This window comes from Dromaius novaehollandiae, chromosome 1, assembly GCF_036370855.1.
Source record: "Dromaius novaehollandiae isolate bDroNov1 chromosome 1, bDroNov1.hap1, whole genome shotgun sequence".
NCBI lineage: Eukaryota > Metazoa > Chordata > Aves > Casuariiformes > Dromaiidae > Dromaius > Dromaius novaehollandiae.
In genome coordinates, this window is record NC_088098.1 from 196,277,459 (window position 1) to 196,298,801 (window position 21,343).

Consider the following 21,343-nt stretch of genomic DNA (forward strand, 5'->3'; position numbering starts at 1 on the left):
TGTTTCTGTTCACTTCTCAAAAAATTTTTCTCTAACACAGAACTGTCACATTCATCCTCGTGCAAGGACTTAACAAGGCTTTAGTTTAAAGTTTTCATTCTCATTGTCATTGTTGGATCTTTCATCCATAAAAAAAATAGGCTCCTAAATTTCACAGAAAAATTGAGGAATAAAGTTTTTCAGAATACTATGCTAACTCCTGAATATGCAAGCAATTAAGATATATGAGGGGAGCATGCTCATTCAGAAAGATTTTTGTTGTTGTTGTTGTCATCTGTCTTAGTTTAAACTCTTTCCTCAAGTACTTGCAATAGTCAATCTAACTCTTTTCAGGAAAAGACTGCATGAAAAGACTGTATCAGAGATGAAGCTTTGGTCAAAGTGAATCATTATCTTGTCTAGACATAAGACACTTGCTTACTAAAGTTTCTTATTCAAAACAGCTGCAAGTCAATGTCTTCAGAAAGGGTTATTTTGACACATTTTAAGACAACACTGAAAGCAGACCAACAATATCAGCATAAAAATAATCTCCATATTAAGTTGCCTTTTTTTTTTTTGGAAGATTAATCACTTTTCAATACATCTCTGGTGCATTATGGAAGAAGGAAAAGTTTTTCTGGGAATTTTTCAGCCTTCTAGAGATATACACAATCTTGCCTTTTTCACACACACATACCCCTTTTAGTGCTCAGTAGTGAAATTCAAAACTACAGCTGCACTTAAGACCAGTTTGCTGTGCTTTTTATCTCCCTCCACCAAAAAGAAGTATCCAGTTACACAATTCTTATTGAGATAGGGGATGAATAAAGCTTTGATACACACAATTAGATCTAATTTTACACAGCCTGTTAAGGGCCTTTGCTTCCTTTTGCATCATTTCTTTCCTCAAAATGCATTAAAAGATGGTTTTTTGTGGGGTTTTTTTTGTTTTTTTTTTGTTTTTTTTTTTAAACTCTGTCTTCATATTCCTAGCCCTACCCCAAGGAAATCACCACTTTCCTCAGACTCATTCCTGTGCTGCATATATTATCTCAAAATTTTTTTTGTGGTATGTCACAAGTCATTCTCTTCACCCTAATACTGTTCTATAGGAATTATGTTTCATAATATTTCTTCTTTCTAATAACTAGGGTAGCATTAATTGGCCTGTAAAAGAAATCACTCTGTAGAAGAATGAAGTTGTTGTAGCCAAACAAATCATTACTCAGTTGTCACATTCTGTGACCTACAAATGGTGATGCCTCGTGTTTGGAGTGTTTCTCAGATTGTACATAGCTAGAACAACACAAAAAGCTGCTTTCCTTTCTAAAGGACTCAAAACTTGGCTTGGATAGTTAGCCTATTTAATGCTACCTACAACATATACTATTCACAAGTGTTTGTGAGCAAACTAAAGTGACTGGATTTCATCAGAAAGCATCATGAAAAAATTGGATAATTTTTATATTTAAGATACTATGTCTATAATTCCACTCAGTTCTCAAATATTAAAAAGTGAAAAAAATTGCAAGTTTCTGTGCTATAAGGAGAGCTTTATTCTTCAGCTCTTGGCAGATATAACACTGGGAACAAAGGTCTCTGTGTTTACTCAACTGCAAGGCTTTGAGGTGAGTGTGATCTCTACCTCTCACACTTTTCAAGAACTCTTAGTATATCAATATTAGCATGGCAAAAGCAAGACTAATTCTCCTCCATTGCTAGGCCTTGCCAACTGTAGTAGTGAAGACTATTATCCTCTCTTTCTTTTATTTTGAATAAAGTGATTAATTGAAGAATTGTGATTCTACTTTCTAAATAATCTGGAGTCCTACTGAAGCCATCTATTTATAAAAGTCCATCATATCAGAACAAAGAAAAGTTTATGTGAACCAGCATTACATGAAGGTATCTTCACTGCTTTATGCTCTTACAACCAAATTGAGCAATTCAAGTAAATGAACAACGTATTAGAAGTTTTTACACTAAGGTACTCAGGCTCTGCTTCATCCTGCTATAAGTTCTCCCAGGTTCTTCACATAGCCTTTATACCATCCTAACATAATCCTGCTAAAGCTCCTTCCCACAATGCCTGTATCTTTGATCAACCCACAAGCTAGCAGAGTAGCAGAGCTAACGCAACTGCTCCAAAGGAAGGCACGTACCAGCTAGCCAAGTGGCACACATATACTGACTGAACAGACAGCCAAGTGTTAGAGGCATCCTGACCAGCCAGCTCCTGCCTCCTCGCTGCTAGGAACGCCAAACACAATGAGTTGCTTCTTGAACCACACCTCAGACTGTCTCTCGGCTGCTCTGCTAAGCCAAGAACAGCAGCTCTAGGGACAGCGTGCAGCCTACGGGCCATGTGTTGTGCAGGCCTGCTCTGTTACTAATTAGAGAAGGGGAAAACAGAAAATAAACACTGTGATAAGCTAGAAGGCAATACTGCTTATGTAGTATACAAAAGCACATGCAGATTCAGGGAAGATGACACACAAAACAAAACTATATTACAGGAGAATGCAAACTGAGGACGGGAGACTATTAATCAATAGCAAATCAGCTAGTAACAACAGAAGACACAAACGGAAGGCAGGGAAAGGCTGGCTCATAGCAAAGAGGGAGGAGGAGTGGAAGGTTGAGGCAAAGACTTATTTGCAGAAAGGAAGAAAAAGGAAGAATTAGAACAATGACCACTTCAAAAAACTCTGTCCCTCCCAAACAGCTGTGAGAATTTTTACTCCACCTTCTTGTCACTGCAAACTAAGCATTAGCATTAGTTGTCTTCACTACTAGTCTAGTGCCAGTAAGACGTTCTAGATTTCCTAAAATACTCTGCAACACATACAAATTAAATTTTAGCAGTCAAAATGATCAGTGCAGGAATGCTGACCACCAGCCACCTACACTATTTACAATCAAAACAGCATATCCACTCCCCAATTCATCACGATACAGTTCACTTGTATTTCCCTTCTTTATGCTGCTTACTTAACCCTGTAACACAGATTCATGCATTGCACACAAAAACATTATGACTGAAAAATTCAGATACAAATTTGGGTCAACTTGGCTCCATTATGTATATCTCTATAGCAGCTGTCTCATAATACATGATCATCTACTCTTTTTCAACAAATCTGTTTTATTTGCTGCACATGACAAATGCATTCTGGAGATTAATTAGGAATAGTCAAGAAGATTTGTCTATTGAATCCCTGCTGCCAGTGTTGGAAGGCATCTAGTGAATAAGGCACAGACTGCAGAAAGATTATTTAATAATAAAAGAAAACAGGTGAAACCCATGAGAAACTGATTCTATTCCTATCTTTGCTAGTTACACTGCACTGAGACCAATTAAGCCACTTCAACCAAGCTTTCTACAGGTCACTAACTCTGTTCCTCATTTTCCAGGTGTACAAGTTAAATCCTAGATAGAGATATGCAAAACCAGAGGAACTCAGGGCTAACAAGCATATTCAAATAATCTGATGTCTCTGCTTCGGACAACATAAGAAAATGTTTGTTTTTTTTTTTTTTCTTACTGCCATCATTTTCTTCCCATGCCCCTATAAAATGCAGACTATTGTCTTCTTGCATACAGAAAGCAGTCCTTTACTTTCGAAAGAAAATTTATGAAACTCAAGTACAACAGCAATAACTTGCACAGGAAAGTCCACTGCCAACTGACAGTCCTTAGTAGACAAATTTATACAGCATACAGGAGTAAGGCATGGAATCATAAGACGAACACTTAATAGACTATCAAATTGATGCTCATTAAGCATATACCACATATCCTGTGTCCTGATTAAGTCTGAATCCTACAGAAAAATTACACAATGTTATAAGGAATATACCTCAATACATAATCCCAAGGTTGCATAGGCAGCCTAAACTCAACATTCCTTAACAACTAACTGGATCTTATCAGTGTTTTTCTAACAGTGTGTTTATATGCCAGTTAACGCAATTTTCAATGTTTTTAAAAACTACAAAAAAACAAACAGAATTTTCCTCATAGTGTGTCACTGATGCATCTATTTGTGAGCTGCACACACAGATCCACCAGATTACTAAATTGCTCACAGATGGAATCAATGTTTTCATCTACACAAGCAAAAATGAGAGGCTGATGAGACATTCTGCAGCAGATTTCTGATGTTTCATTGATGGCAGAACAACTCAACTAGTAATATCTTTAGCTTTATTCAAGGATCTGGGAAGAAATATGCTCCACTACACAAAACCAACATGTTTTCTGGTCTCAAATTCTATGCATTTCACCTTTGCATTTCCAGTCTCCATTCTGAGTTTCTCCCCACAGTAGTCTATCAGCTCCAGTCTGTTTGCTCCATCTTTCCTAGCTTTCCTCACAGTGCCTTGTCCGTTTATCTTGCCCCAACCTGAACCTTTGTTAACTTGCTTCTGGATTTGGTTCCCAACTCTCTCAATCCAATTTCAATGTTATCATGCCTTTTCCACAGTTTTTGCACAGCTGTATGTTCCAGTTTTCTCAAATTCACCTTCTCCTAGACAGCTTACCTCCTTTCCCTGACCTGACACCAGTCCTGTTCTCCATCCAGTTCCTGGCTCCATTCTCTCAGCCCCTTACTGCAGCTGAGTTTCACTAAGCTCACAGCATGTCTCTTTATCCTATATAAAGATATCTCTATATCTTTATATGGAGTTGCAGTTCTTGCTTTCATTAAGTACTAATCCACTTCCATGCTGCATCAGCCCAAAGTGGAAGAAAAGGAAAAAGGGAAATATAGCAAGTGAGCATCCCTGCTCAAAGTACAGACAAGGCCTAGATTAGGCCAGAATGGTAACTGCAGGAATGGACTCAGGTTGGAAAATGATAATGCAGAGCAAAACTTTGGAAAGTTTTCTAACATCTACAAAGTCTCCAGTGGGTCTATACAAACCAATTTTGCAAAGGTTTGTCAACTGACAAAATCTGGGTGAGTTTTCATACAGATAGCAAAAGGTACATCCTTGACATAACCACCAATCCATCAGATTTAAAGCCTCTTCCAAACCATAAAGCATTAATAAAGCATTAGTATTATTTAAAGCAAAAGTCACTAAGATTTTTCTCTAGCTTTTTTTCTTTTTTTCTTCCCCAAATGGCTGAATGACATGGAAAGCTGCATTTCAAGTGGCTGAACTTTGTCAACAGGGTCTTATTTTAGAAGTTGACAGACAACCAAAACAGACAGTATTACTGGCTTGGCCTATGCAAACAAGAACTTACATCACATAATTCACAGAAAAAAAATTAATGATTGATATAAAAATGTTCTTTAAATTGTAGCTTAATGTCTGCAAGCATTTTTTAAACAATAGTGAAATTCATCTTTGCAAGCAACTTACTTTCACAAGCAATTTCTTCCTTTTTCTCATAGTAAAAGGCAATGCCTTGAGTGTAATCTCATAGGCATTAGTAAAGTTTTTAAAAAACATTTAGAAATCCTACAAACATTAGATGCATGCTGTATTGCATTTTGAGAAGAAAGAAAGTTACAATTAATTATTTTTGTTTAGAAAGAGACAGTGTTCCTGTAGAATACACTTTAAAAAAAACATAACCACTTTGCACTAAAAGGATTGGATTATACAATTTCTGTGACACCCGAATTTGTAACTGTACATACTATAAAACAATTTCTTAACTTCCAGCCTCAACAGTACACTTTGAGAAAAGAGGCTAAGATTTTTCTCTTTAAATCATGCATCACTCTCAGTAATAAGTATTTCCATAGCTTTGTGTCTACCAACCCTGTTGAATCAGGAAGATACAGCTCTCTTGATAACATGCAGCAAGAAACAAAAAAGGGAACACACCTAATTATCTCCCACCTTCTGCTAAGTTATTTTTCAATCCATAATACAGCCACAATTGAGATCAAAGTAAGCTCATAAGGAGAGTTTCCTTGATACAAAAGAAGAGAGTTGTTGTCAGGACTCCGTGGGAACTATTTGACTTGTGCTCACTTGCATTTACCAGAAACTGGTTCGTTAAATTCTGAGTACAGGAAGAGACCATCATCTTTTCAGTTTTTAAAAAGGATAACAGTTTGAGGGATTTCTTATAGCACTGCATTTGTTAATTCAACAGATGCTCATTTAGGTTTTAAAGATGACAGCCCTTTACTGTAAATTGTGCATAACATTACCCATGTAATAAATTCTACCTCATGGAATTTCCTGTGCCAACATCTACAGAGCAGTATAAACATAAGAAAACATTTCATAAGATTTAAATGTGAAGTCAACATCACTAAATGCCACTACAGACTGAATTTATGAATTCTGAAATTTTTGCCTGGTAATTTGGATTTGACAGTTCACATTTTGTTTTAGTTACTTTTGATCTTCAGTATGTTTCAGAATCTAATTTCTGCACATTTAGTAAAAGGCTATCAAAATTAAATATAAGCCTAAGAAGAAATCTAGACACACACACACAGTTAATATGTGACAATGCCCAAGAAAACAGCTGAAGTAAGTGCTAGTAAAAACAGGCTAATTTTAAAGCAACAATATTGTTTCATTTCCATTTGCATGATTAAAGTGAGTATAGTCAGCATATTCCACAAGGTAACACATAACAGAGCGCTACATTTTTCCTGCCTCTTGAACAGTTTCTTGGTGTAACGTCAGTCACAACTAATAAAACACTATACAATTCACTGCTATTACCTGCATCATGGGATACTTTGTTTCAGCGGGACTTCCAAATCCATTAACGCCAATGAAGCTGGTGCTAAAGTAGGAATCGGTGAGACTAGCATCAGCTAACCCACCGCCATCTATTCCGGGAACTAAAAGAAAAAAGAAAATAGTTTTAGAAAAAGTGTAGTTTACCATGTGTCTAGTTGATGAGATCTTTCATTTTTATTTGGAGGGAGGGAGGGAGAGAAGGTTGGTAATATTATTTTTTTAAGCCTATCCTCTCAGCAAGACAACTAAAAACATATTAGTGCATAGAATGAAAAAGAAAAGTTATGAAAGAGGTTGCTAAATGACAGCATATGCAGCATGAAGTTACAGCAGTAATGCAGAAGGGTCAGAGGAATGAAAGGCTTTGAAGAAAATGATGATTCTGAACTTTAGAGACAACACTAGCAAGGCAAGTAATGATATCAAAAAATATTCAACTAAAAAAAACTAGAAGACAAGTTTATCTTAAAAAATCTATATTCTTGCATACAGAGTTTGGAAATATATTTGTCAAGTACAGCTTTTAATGTGTATACGTGCTCTTTTAAGGCTAACATACAGCAAATATACATTAAAAATATCTTAAGTCCTCTCACACACAAAGTACAAGCATTTTACAAACTTACTTAAAAACCTAACACTATTTTCATTATCTCCTATTTCATAAAGTAGCAACAATTTTATGAAAAGTGGCCAAAAAATTGTTTGGGGCTGAAAGCAAGTACGAAAGATACAATTTCAAAGGATCCAATTTCTTCAGTTACTTGTCTAGAAATAAAGGGCTCAATATACACGCACAGTACTTCAACTGCAGATGAATGAACTCACTACTATGACACTACAAATAACAACAAAAAGCAGCCATAATTCACACAAAACACTCAAGCATGTATTACTTATATAGCAAAAAAAGAAATATTTTACAACTGTATACAAGTTGCAATTCAAATTACACTTCTGCAAAAAAATCCACAGCAAATTACAAAGACACTGATCAGTACGGCCAGGCCACTGCAAGCCAAAAGGCATGAGTAATTGGTAGCTCTAAGGTAGAAAGGCACGCATCCAAATCGGAAGAACATCCTGTACCAAAGCACCCAACTTGAACTTTTGCGTGGACTTCCAGCCAGCTGGTAACACACTGAAACAACTTCCTGTCCCTAATTCTCAAAGGAAATAAAATGCAACTTTGTACCAGAGCTAAAGGAATGTAGCTTATAACCTCTAAAGGTGCATGAGGCTCAATTTTCACCCCAAAAGACACTATCTTAGTAAGCCATTTCCATGCTAGGCACAGGAAACAGCAAAAAAGGAAAGAAATACAGCCAGATTAAATCACAGGAAGGACTGGAGGATCGGAAACACTAGCTGCATCCATACTACAGACAGATGTAAATTACTACCCAATTGCACTCACAAAGACTCTAGCTGCATGAACTAGCCAACTTGGGTTAACACCGACAGCAGCTGAAACGAAGAGCTGTATGTGGAGAGAGATCAAGCAAACAAAATACTTCAGTTGCAATACAGATCAGCTTTGCAGTCAAAACACATTCTTAAATAAAGCATTTCTGCTAAAACTGGAATGTTTATTTGTGTATTTTGCAGGTTAAAGGGAGACACCTAAGGAATTTTAAAGATGCTAACTACTAACAAAGCATAGCATGAAGTTTTTCAAAAACCAGTTTTAAAAACCAAAGTTCCAGAACTGGGAGAACAGGAAAAATAAAACCATCTCCACCATCCACGTGCCCTAGATCCTCCCTCATAACTTCAAAGGAGCAGCCATGCAGAAACTTCAAAAGATCTCTTGCTACAGCCTGAAAGAATACAAAGCTGCCATTCAGTTTAAAATATCCATCTCCCTTCCACCTTCATTTGGGCAATTTGCATTCAAATGACTAGAAAGAATTTTTCATTGTACTATTGTATCAGGGAAAATACTAATGCCTGCAGTAATGCCAATTATTATTGTCTCATCCTACCTGCTACAGTGAGTTCCTAACTCATAGTGTAAAGTTAGGATTTTAGTACAATCTTTTTCTAGCATCAAAAAAAATACTATGACTTGTTCAGACAAGAAAGCCTAATAGGTACCAAATCCATGTTTAATGATGAGCAGTTTCAGTCTAGTCTACCCACAAATTTAGGGCTCACTCTGAGATTTTACTTATTTCAAAAATGTGCTTCCAGGATAACTATCTCTGCCTGAATTCCAGTAACTATCAAAAACTGCTGCAGTTTTATACTACAACTTGACTGGAAAAGACCATGAAAAAATATTTAATTTTCAGGAGCTGCTGCCATTTCAAGGTGCACAATATAAATTCAGCACTATTTTGGCCACTTCTTACATTACTGCCAGAAACTTCAGACTATAACCTACCTTTGCAATCTATAGAAAGTGAATGTCTCAGATTGTACCAAATACTTCAGCCTCTATCAAAGAATTAACAAATAACCAATTCTTTCAACTTATCTCACTGTTGTTCTTCACTACACTAGAGTCTGTGAGAACCCAGTTAACTTAAATTTCTCTACTAGATGGATACAGTTAACATGAAATTATTAAAACTGGAAGAAGTCAGATGGATGTTAGTTATGTTGCCACAGTCGGCAAAGCAAGTAGAGAGCTCTGTTTGCATATAGTCTTGTTAAGAACTCCTACAGCTGAACTCCACTAATTCAAGACAGCTGGTACAGCTGCAGATACCCGTTACCCGAGTAAATGGCCAGAGCCAATGCAGGTAGCCTTGCTAGGGCACAAATAAGCAGGCAGCACCAAGACAGTTCTTTCCTAGCCTAGCTACAGTATCCTCAGCGCCACGCAGCTCCAGTATCAGCTCAAGCCACAAGCAGTGCAAGGTATCCTGCAGCAATCTCAGAGCTCAGCACTGCCGTGAAAACCTCTGTGAATCAAGAAGTTATCTTTGACACTGCTCAAACACTGCTGCCCTACCACTGTTGCTACACAAGCGAGTCCAGACCACATAACAAAGCTCTTCAAAATTACAGGTTAGGCTTTCTAATCAATGCACTGATATGTAATTGGGCACTCAAGATAGCACAAGCTATCCCAGAACATTTGCTTTTATCTATCTGTATGAAGATTGCGTTTCTAGTGAAGTCCAATAGTTTGGCCGTGCTGATCAGCCTCCTTGCTGGGTTACCACAAATTGCTGTACTTGAGATTAAGTGCTGATACACCTCTTGTACCACTGAATTCTACCAATGCTCCATTTGTTACACTAACCACATTAATTTCAAGATGTCTTTCAGCTATTAGGCCTTCCATAGTCCTGTTGCAAACTACCTAAACACCTCTAGCTAAGGGACCAAGACCACAAAACATATTGCACAAGAACAATTAGAAGAATAGCCTCAAAAACTAAACCTGCTAGAGAAGAGGCTAGTTTTTTGGCAGCAGCCCAAGCTAGAATAGAATTCTAAATTCTATTCTAGAGAATAGGAGCGTAAGGATAACTATTGCCCTCAAAAGAAAACTCAAGACTAGCTTCCTTAAACTAAGTTTCTATAGCAGCAAGTAAGAAAATTAAGACTAACAGAAAAGATGTAGCTTACATAGATAAAAAGAGAAAAAAAGTAATTCCCATAAACCAAAAAAAAAGAAATAAAGTGTCCACTGGGTAATCCATTTCTGTTCAAAGAAGGGACATTCACCTGTTACAGCAATGAAAGCTCAGATACTACCTAAACAGCCAAGACAGCTTTACTGTATTTCTCCATGAGAAGTAGAAGGCTTTTATCCTCCTTCTGCCAAATGTTTGGCTATCATAAATTTTCACTTGCCCCTGGAAGATCACTGTAGTTAAGAGCATAAAACAAAAGTGGTTTTATCATAAGCAGTCCATAGGAGAGTCTTCAACCAGAAGTAGGTAGACTTCACCACACATGAGTAGTGTGGTGTTTAAAAAGAAAGCAGAAGTCCAAACTGGAAAGAGACAGAACATTTCAGTCCTTGCACAGATTTTTTTATTCTACTGTATTTATTAATCTACATCAGACCTGCATTCAATTTGTCTGTCTGGAGCTTTCCTGTATCACTACTGCAAATGCACACTTTGAAACATTCTGCACATAGTGCTGTTAGAATGACAAAGCTAAGACTTTTCTGGGGTTTGTATTTGCTTTTTCTTTTTAAGCATTGATTATAACTTTAGGGAAGTAATTTCAGGCAATAACTTCAGAGAACTCTTGAACTGGCTATTCTTGTCAAAAGAATATGCCCTTCTGTTTCATTACAGTACTATCCATGTCTTGAAGTCATACAAGTTTCTCATAGAAGTAGAAAGGTTGACTAAAAGCAGGTCTGAGAAACGATGGATATGCAAGGAAACAGGAAGAGCTCAGTCTCCTTTTCCAAGAGATACCACCAAATTATGCAAATAATAAGCAAAATAAGAATCCCATTTTAGAAAAATGCTAACACATTAAGTAAGCACATACGTGACAACGAGACAAAATTTCTAAACTCCTTCAATATTAAACAAAGCCAGAAATTGCATTTCAGCAATTCTGGAAAGAAATTAAACAAAACGCATCTTGAGAAATTCAGAAGACATTTTCAATATTTTATACACACATTATCTCAATTTTTTGCTTGGTGAGTAGCACTGCAGTTTAATATGACAACTGCAATTAAAAGTAAGTATCTTCTTATATAATTCTTCTCCCACAGAACGTTAGCAGAAAGCAGGCTTCCATTTGGATGCAGGCACCAAAGAGAAAAGCAGATGGTTATTTTTGCCCCATTTATTTCAAAGAATTCTTTCAGGAACAAAGGATTTCATCATAGCCTAGGTGCTTCAGTACTGCTGTGATGAACTCAACATGAATGCCTCAGCAGAATCAGTGGGTTTCAGTTGGTTTTAGTTTTTAATGTTTGTCTTGTCTAATACTAATGTCATCTGGAAAGATAGCATTCCTGATACCTTCACTCAAAACAGTAAACAAGTACTGCAGTATCCCATGCTGCTTCTTTCATGAACTGGGCATCAGCACTGATGGCCTCAAATTGTTCTCAATATAAAAAAGCCTTTGCAGTAATGTGATAGATTGCCCCAAAAGCAAATGGGCTAAAGTAAGATGACATCTTAATGTGTAATCAGCACTTCCACACTCACTTTTTTCAAAACAACAATTCAAATATTTCTGGCAAGGTAATAATACCTAGATTGAAACCATTTGTTTTGCTATTATCACTGTTTCAGAAAAAATTACACTATCCTTACATTTATGCTGGAAAAAAGGGGGTTATATATGGAGGTAATCTTGATTTAACCTTCCAGTGCAGCCACAATACAGGCATTTTTCACCTCAACATAGCTTGGTAAACTGAATCATATGCTTGGCCTCACATGTGCATACATAGGAGAAGGTGTTATCTCAACTAGATATAAAGTAGTAAAAACAGCAGTGCCTTATCTCCACTGGAATTTTACACAGAGATAGCTATCCTAATATTGAGACAAGAACAATAAAACTTTTAGACAAAGGCTATCTACAGCAAGTCATTTAAGCCTTAAAACTGGTTTTAGTATCATAGAAGCACTGTGGTGTCAGAGGCACTTATGCTTATCCTATTTCGTTTTGTACTGACATGTTTGTATCAGGAAAGTCACATGCTTGAGTTAATAGCCTCACTCGTACACTGTAATAGTTCACAAGCGCTATACTTACTAGAGTGTGCATCTCAGAATGCTGCTTTCTTTACACTGCCACTACTACTGTTACAACTTGCTAGAGAAAAGTGGATTCTCCGGAGTTATTTTATGCCTCTCTCATTTATTGCAACATTTTTTCAAAACCAGACTAGGAATCACTGAAATAGAGACAACAGACAAAGAAACTGTGAACCAATCCCCCAGGCATAAGGAGCAAAAGTAGAAGTACACTGCTGGGTTACAATGCTGTGAATGAAAGTGCAGTTGGAGGGCAGACAGCACAAATGAACCAAGTTGGCAGAAAGGCAGACAGGAAGCAAAATAGTTTGGGAAAGGCTGCCTTATTTACAAACACTCCCACTAAGTGGTGAGATACTCATGGTCAAACAAAGGAAAACAGCAATCTTCACTGCAATAGTAAATGACTGGGCAGCTATTTTTTCAGCCCTCTAACACATATCATAAAAGCATCTGATACAGACTGAGAACTCCCTAGACCACAGGCAACTTTTCCCTTTGATACAAATTTGCTAAGATAGCAACCATCTTTCTGCTTTGTAAAAATCTCTTCATGCAGCATCTAGAGCAGCAGGACTCCTAGTCATGGACCGAGTCCAAAAGCACTGCGATAATACAAATTAAATACGATACTTTTTAAAAAGCATCATCAGAAGTACTTGGTTATCAGAAACAGTAATCCAAGCTAAAGCAATCTACTTAGTGTTAAAACTTTCAGAATAGGCCATTTGCAAAAGTCTTCACAATTCCTAGATATATGGCATCAAATTGTTCAATATATTGCATCACATTTTTCATCCAATGAAAACATTCATGTTTAAGCTTTTGTTTTTATTAACCTTCTTCCTGTACCTAAAATTCAACTTTTATATAAGACACAGTTGTATGAAAGGTGCATAGAACATGAGCAGGATGTTAGGAATCTTTCCCTGGGAGCAGGGGGGAGGCAGAGAAGAAAGATCTTCCTGCCAGTTTCATCAACATTAGAACTACCGCAGCCTTTCAATGAGGGAGCCTATCCACAGACTACAGGAATTTAGTACTCGCAGCCAACCTGACTACAGCTTGTACCATGCATGTCTACTCTCACTTTTGTATGTATGTACTTGTTTCTAAATCTCAGTTCTCAAAGGAAAAAAAATATCAGGAGTAAAATGCTGTAAGGAAGCAGATAAAAAAAATACAAATAAGCATTAAGCACAAAATATCTTTCATGATCAATCACACGGAATAATCACATAATCAGAATTTGTTAACTTCTGAAAGACTGGTCACACAAACACAGTGATCTACTCTGGCTCATCTTCGATACACAGCTGTTTAAGAGAGCATTCTTCTGGTGGTGTCCTGTTTAACAATTTTGCTACATAAACAACAGATAAGGAAAACACCAGCCACATCACCTTACTATCTAAATCCCTCCACTGACCCCCTTTTCCTCAGTTCCCTCAAGACCAAAGCTTGTCTGCTTTTGAGGTCCATCAGAACTGCTTCTCCTTACTTTATCACCCCACCCTCACTTACCATTTGTCCATTTTTCCCGCAGCAGTCTAAATTTGCTTCTAGGTGGTTCCTTACACATGGAACTCTTTCTGAGCTGGTCCCCAAGGTCACTATTTTCTGTGCATTCAAATCCTTCCTGAAGGCCCATTCCTACAGTGATACCTACAAAAAATCAGTTATCTAATAACTGCTAGATAAAAACTAAATGGGGATACTCTGCATCTTTAATAAAAACAGTATCAAAAAATCACATTAAGATATAGCATATATTACCTTCAAGTTTACTTACACAATGTCTGCAACTACCCCCCCCTTTTAATCTTTGTCTTTGAAACTGAAAAAAAACAATTACAACAGCAAGAGTGCCTTCTTAATTTTTTCAAAACCCAATACATGGTGGGCACTACCAGAAACAAATAATTACCAGTACTCCCGAGGTATCCATAATTCCTGTGGAATATTTAGATTTTGAATGATTTTTCCACACAATTAAAAGAAGTATATAAACTGATAAAAATCAATTTCAAACCCAATTAACAGTATATTTTATCTCTGGTAAAAGTTTCAGATGCAACAACTGCCCTTCAAAAATCACACAACTTTGCAGTTTTGTAGGTTTTTCCTTCCTCCTCTTTTTAAAACTAATTTTACCTTTTTCTCCCTACTCAAGTTCTGCATGAAACACAAAAGAAAAAAGAAAATCCACATCTACCATTTAATAATTTCTAGAGTTGACATGAGATAAAACATGATTAAGTGACTTTGATGATTTTCATTTGCTGCCATACTCATTATTGTTATTCTGCCATACTCATTATTGTTATTCTTAGTTCCCATTGATTCGTTATTGTTCTTAACCTTCAATTCTCAATTGTCTCCAAATGTCCTTTCAATTCTCTGAATTGTCTCAATTTCTTAAAAATATTCAGAGCCAAAAAAGGTAAAAGTCACATTACCTAGCACCTCCCAGAAAAGGTGTCCAGAAAATTAAAAGGGGAATCATCTCTCTAATTAAAAAAAAAAAAAAAAAAAAAAAACAGGTATAAGACAACTAATATAGTAGCACCTGCAAAAACTACAAACAGGTCTGGAAAAAAGAATTCTCAATCCTATACGCTAACCAGAAGACCTGTTTTCTGTACTTCTGCACAGAAGAAACAAACCCAGGGGGAAAATGACTGCTGTGTGACATACCACAAAATATATTTAAAGTTTGAAATAACTGTCTGTGTTTAAATACTTCAAGTTGTAAACAATGAAACACTATCAAAGATTAAAAATATCCATATTTAGAATAATCCTAGCCATTGTTTCATTGCATTAAGAACTGTAATCCAAGAGACTGCCTTTAGTATCTATTTTGCTGAATAGCCTATCTTGCATGTCTCATATACGCACTATTTTATTTTGTTTAAAAACAAATGGGCTGGTACAGACTTAAACACCTTAAAAAGAAAAAAAAATCAAAGAAATATTTGAATGTATAGGGTCTTTCTACCCCACCACTGGCCTATTTATGGATGTCACAAAACCTAAGCTGTAATTCCCTCTAAGCTAACCACCAAGTGATTGTACACAGTTACTACAATGGCAGCCAATAACCTTGGCCACTCTGACTGGCCTTCTAACGTCCAGCTTGTGGGTCGTGGAAAGAGCAATACTGCTTTTATTAGGCTAACCCAATGCAACCCAAGCCTTCATGCCCCTTTCAACCTTCTCACAGACAGGCAATAAAGCTGTGGAGAAACAGCAACACTGCTAACAGAAGTGTCACGGGCATACTGGTGAAACAAAAGCCTATTTTAACTACAGATTTCCTACGAAAAACTTGAGAAAGCCTTTCTGGTAGAGAACAAAACTAAAAGGTCTAACAAGGACAGGGCAAACAAGCCTTTAGCATAGGAATCAGAGCATGCTGAAGCAGCGTGGCAGCAGCAGCAGCACTGCTCTCGTGGTCAGCTCCTCCAACACGCACATCGCGGCGCGATGGACAGCAGCATGCAAGCACTGCTGCTGCCACTCAGCTCACAAAGCACCTGTAGCTCCTAGCTCACTAAGCCTATATTTTGGCTGTGTTTACAGAATTCAAACACAAGATGAAAGCGTATTCAGGGTAACCACTATGTATCATGTATTTTACAGCAAAAAGCATGCTGGAAATTAGCAAGCATTTGTAGCAATACCTCAGCTAGTATCTATTAATATATAACATAGCTTTTTACAAAGGCTACATGTAGAGGAATATTACATTCGTTAAGTTATTCAGAAGTTAATAAATACAACCTGCAGTTGCCTGTGCAACTTTAATTTGGCCAGCTTATGTAGAGATATGATACATTTTAATAACATAACAACACTTTTCCTTAAACACCCTCCCTCATTCAGCGCCAAGGATGGACAGTGCTCTAGGCATAAGTCACACCATGCAGTAAGGCAGGCCACTGTCTGTGTAATTTGCTCATTACAGAAACTGAAAGGTGTCATAAGAAACAGACAGCAGATAAAAGAAGGGGACTTTTTCATGCGATTACGCCCCTCCCATCCCATCCTCACCTGGGCTATTCTTTACAACCCTAAGAATCAATGAAATCTTTTCCCATGAAGGCCAAGCAAAAATAATTTCCTCGTCTGTGCTCCTTCTAAAGTCTTCTCAGATTACACACTGCTGCCACTACTGCTCAGCCTGACACCTAAACTGGCATCTAGGACGTGTCATTTAGAAAAGCCTTGTGCAGATTCTGGCAGGTAAAAAGCCTAGGAAAAAACAGATTTTTCTTTACTTTTGCCACTGAGGTTCTATGTCAAAAGGATTTTTTTTTTTAATCAAACTTCAGACAGATAAACAACTATGTTTCTTGTTGTAGATGGTCAGCTGAACACCTTAAATGTGGGATGTGAAACATGCAGAAAGCTAAGCACTCACAGCTCCAAGTGAAGAAGCAGGAATGGTGCTTTGCACATATGTGCTCCAAATATCAAGGACTTTGGGGCCGGGGGGACAGCAGCCCTAACTTCTGAAAGTTGACAGAGTTCATAGGTATAATCAGTCTCGCTTCCCAAGCAGACAGTAGAGGCCAACTGGTCAGACCAAAGACACATTTAATCCACTATCTCATCTCTGACACTAAACGACAGTGGATGTGTAGGCAAAAGCATAAGCATGAGGCAAGCATATAGCAGTATTTCCCAGACGGCTCTCACTCATATTTAGCTGTAGATTAGTTTGATTGAGAGACAATTTTTTGCAATTAATAACCTCAAGTTGAGTTTTCTTCAAAGACTCTGTTCACTTTTGGAACCCACATCAGACATTAGTACTTAAAACATCCTATGGCACAGAATCAATAGCTTAACTGTGCATTGTGTGAAGAAAGTTCTCTCCTGGTTAGTCCTGAATATGCCATCCGCTCACCTCACTTGATACCGTTGTATTGGAATACTTCTTGCATTGGTAAAGACTGTAACCAGTTTTTCACTGTCCACCTTTCCTTATCACTCCATATTCCTATCACCTATACTGTGAAAATAAGTTACTATTTGGGGGGCCTTTGTGATTACCACAGAAAAACCTATAAGTAAATTAATAATCCTGTAGTCAAAGCAGGATTAGAGTAGCATGCATGTTAGAATGAGGCACTGACCCACTTTTAATAATAAACAGGACTACACAGTTAATTACTCAATGAGCATTATCTACTCCATGCACCGAATGAGGCTGGGGTCCACTGAAGAAGGAGGGAGAGAAGAAGGAATACGTAACCATGTAACTGAAGATTACCATAATACTTACAAATGAGGAAAAAGTGTCAATAAGACTGTACAGACAGTCTACCTTTTAGCACTCCCTAGTTTTGTATTCTCTACCTCAGAACTTTATTCTTTCAACTTTGTGTATTATTTCCCACATCCGTAAAAACAAAACTTTCAGCCTATCCACTGTGTGTCATCATCTGGGTAAGAATTTTAGAGATTAACTTGGTAAGAATTTTAGACATTAACTTGTCAGTACCTAAACAGACAAACTCTAGACTTTGTACAAATATTCTGCTCATTTATTTCACAATTTTTTACTGAAGGAAAGAAACTTAAAAGTGAGGCTGAGCCAACTCCCAGGCACTTCATCTTAACTTCTCTCTCTCCTTCCTTTCCTTACACTTCTTTCCAAGCTAGTCTCCCTCCTAGAAGATCTTCCCCTACCAGTACAAACTTTTGCTTCCAGTAACTTCAAATGAGGTGGCTTTTCCAGCAGAGAATCACTGAAAACACTGCACTGGCGTGAGTTTGTCCATTCTTGGTGACCTCATCCCTCTCAACGTGAGCAACTGCAGAGAGAGCTCTGTTTAGTTTTGAACCTCTGATGGGCTGGTGCATATTCAATAGATAAAAGTTTTTCAAATAATTTAACTGTTCAGCAATATCAGCTTTGTGAGCATGCACAAATTCTGGTTTTCTTCTTAGATTTGGAACTCAAGCAAGTTTTAGAATTCTTTTTACGGGCTCAAGTAAAAACCAGTCTCCATATAGAAGCTTCTATCCCCAAGCCAAACTACACACATTCTCCCCAAGTCTCAATGCATTAGGTTAACAGATTCTACTTATTTCTTTCTGCTTGGGGGGGGCAGGGGGGACTGGAGAGATATGCATTTTATGCTTAACTCTGTTCAAAAGAAGAGCAAATAAAGACTGAATGATCACTGCTGAATCTTTCCAAGATATTTTTACCTGTAAAAAGATGAAAGGCAAGAAACAATTCAGCGTGTACAACTAAAGTCTGACAAAATGATCAAAAACTTGAAAATAGTATCTCTCATCTTAGTATCCTATAACAGAAAGCATTAAGCAATTTCATACTACAGGTTCTTCCTGGAAGGGTAAACACAACAGCAGTGTCTTATACTAAGACACTGACAAGCTACGAACTACACAGATAACATTGCTCAACGGCAAAAGCTCACCACACTAAACACAGGCAACCCTGAAACCTTGCAAAAAGCAGTTACCAATTCCTGTATCGAGCAATAAAAACTATACACAGGATGTTCAGCACGGTTGCATCTTAATTTCCGAAAAAGTATGGCTGTGACTCTTTAGTAGTTAAGAGTCATTTAACGTAGACAAACACTAGGTTTATGACAGAAATCAATAACACAACCAAGCTTAACATCCTCACTTAAAGGGGCATGACATTTTTACACAGGCTTCCACAGCCAGCCGGATTTGGCTGTGTCAAGTGCTGCTTCGACTACAAGTTTTTCCTCAAAGCCAGCTTGCCGCAAGCATCAAGTGCCTGTCAGCCCACACGGTCGGAGGATGCGCCACTGACCAGCAGCACCAGCTCTGCGCGGCATACAGGCGCCCTGGCTCTCACCGCTGAGGAAGGGGCAGCGCACCAAGACTGAGGAAATTCTGAAACATTTTACGGAGCGGTTTCTTCTCGCGGTAGAGGATAATAGTCGAGGTCTTTCAACGGGAGCATTTGACGCTCCCAACAGCTGAAACTCAGCTTGGGCTGCTGGACGAGCACGCCCGGGGAGCTCCCACGGGCACAGCCGCCCGCCGCCCTCTCCAAGCACCACCCCGGGCCGCGGGTGGCTGCGGCGGCCCCGCAGGCCGGGTACGGAGCTGCCCCGCCGCCCCCACCGGCAGCCCGGCTCCCTCCCGTCTGCCCCAACCGCCCCCCGAGGCGGCGGCGCCGGGGGAAGGGGCAGCCCCGCACCGCGGCGGGGGCCCGGCAGCCACCATGGCAGTTATTTGTTTCCGGTAGCACCACAGCGTGTTCGGGAGCCGCTTCCCCGGCGGGACCGCCGCGCCGCGCCGCGCCGCCCCCCCACCCGCCCCCGCGCCGCCCCCGGGCACTCACTCGCCAGCCGCGGGCCATCCAGCCCCCCGCCGCCGCCGCCCGCCCCCAGCTCGGCTTTCTTCGGCCCCCCCGCCGCCGCCGCCGGGCCCGCGCTGGCCCCGTGCGGCGGGTAGCCAGGCCCGGCGGCGGCGGCGGCCGGGGGGATGCCGAGCGGGAGCCCGCCGAGGGGGGCGGCGGGCGGCGGGCCGGCGGGGGCGGCGCCGGGCTCCTCATGCAGGAACTGGCACTCCTCGCCGTAGAAGCAGGTCTTGTCCTTGGCGTAGTAGCGGCAGAACTTCAGCTTCACGGCGCCGCCGCCGGCCCCCGCCCCGCCGCCGGCCGGCGGCCCCGCCACCCCGACCCCCGCCGCCGGCGGCCCCGCCACCGGCGACGAGCAGGGCAGGCCGCTGCTGTTCATGGCAGCCGCCCCGCCGCCGGGGTCGGCACCATGGGGAAGGAGGGCGGGAGGCACCGGGCGGGGGGAGGGGGGCGCGGGCGCCGCCGTCCCCCCGGGCTGCGGCTGCGGCGGGGGGGCGGGGGGGGCGCCCGTGCCGCTCTTAAAGGGGCCGCGCGGCCCGCGGCGGGGGCGGCAGCAGCTCCTCAGTGATCCCGGCTCGCGGGGTTGTTTATTCCATTTTCCTCTTCCTGAGCGGCCGCCCGGGCGCGCCTGCGCGCGCGCAGGGCATTGTGGGTAGCGCCGGGAGGCGCCGGGGTGAAGCCGTCGCGCAGCGGCCTGGGCGGGGGGGGGGAGCGGCTCGTGCGCCCCGCGGTGCTGCCGCGACCCCCCTCGGTCCGAGCCACGCCGTCGGGGGGCGGCCGGGGCGCCCCGCGTTAGCCGGCAGCCCTTCATTGAGCCCCCTCCAAGGCGGCCTCTCCGGGCTTCAGTGCGATCTCCGAAGGCGCGAGGGGAGGTGTACGTGACGGCGTGCAGACCTCGCGGCCGCGAGGCGGGAGCCGGCGCCGCTCCGCCGTCGCTGCCCGGCTCCGGTGTCACCTGCCCGAGGACGAGGCAGGTCCTGCCCCCGGGGCGCGCCCGACTCCCGCTTCCCGGCTCCCTGGAGCCACGGGTGCGACTGTGGCATGATATCTTCGTTTTCCTCCTCGCATTCCTGAGGGTGGAGATCGGGTTGTTTGTTTATTCCCAGCAGGATCTGAAATAAAATTACCAAAACCTAATGTCTGCGTTTCTTGCTGAAAAACACAACACAGATTTTTTATGCACAGAGTAAAATGCTTTTCTCCAGCTGCTGGCTTGACAGGAGTGCCAGCTAAGGGATTCTCCCCTAGATGGGTGAGAACTGCCAGGCTCGCCACGCTAAGGGGATGTTTGAAGTGTTTTTCCCTGAGCACAGAGAATTTTGTTATGTGAATTTTCAGTGACTCATTTATGTTGTCACTCAAGATTTTTCAGAATTTTCCTCAGTCAAATTGTTGGCACAGCTTGTGGCGCAGTCACTGAATCGATGCATGTAGTGGAACAGTCCTCCGGTTTTGAATCGTGCTTGGCATTATTTTAGTAAGAAAAACATTTATTGTAGAATTAACATTGCTTTTTTTGCCTATCTTAGTCTTCCATCTTAGCAAAAAGAAG

General features: G+C 40.5%; 1 protein-coding gene across 8 annotated transcripts in view; it reads right to left on the reverse strand.

The window, feature by feature from the left end:
- The window catches only part of PAN3 (poly(A) specific ribonuclease subunit PAN3), an 84,401-nt gene extending 63,952 nt beyond the window's left edge, over positions 1-20,449 (reverse strand). For 5 of the 8 annotated variants that reach the window (XM_064504977.1, XM_064504972.1, XM_064504975.1 and 2 more), the window contains exons 1-3: positions 19,774-20,449; positions 13,935-14,075; positions 6,688-6,809 (exon numbers count right to left, since the gene is read on the reverse strand). In XM_064504977.1, the coding sequence (XP_064361047.1) occupies positions 6,688-6,809; positions 13,935-14,075; positions 19,774-20,170 (660 nt within the window). In that variant the 5' untranslated portion in view covers positions 20,171-20,449. The remainder of the gene's footprint in view (positions 1-6,687; positions 6,810-13,934; positions 14,076-19,773) is intronic. The other 3 variants (XM_064504976.1, XM_064504973.1, XM_064504978.1) reach the window with 2 other exon arrangements.
- Positions 20,450-21,343: the final 894 nt, after the last annotated feature.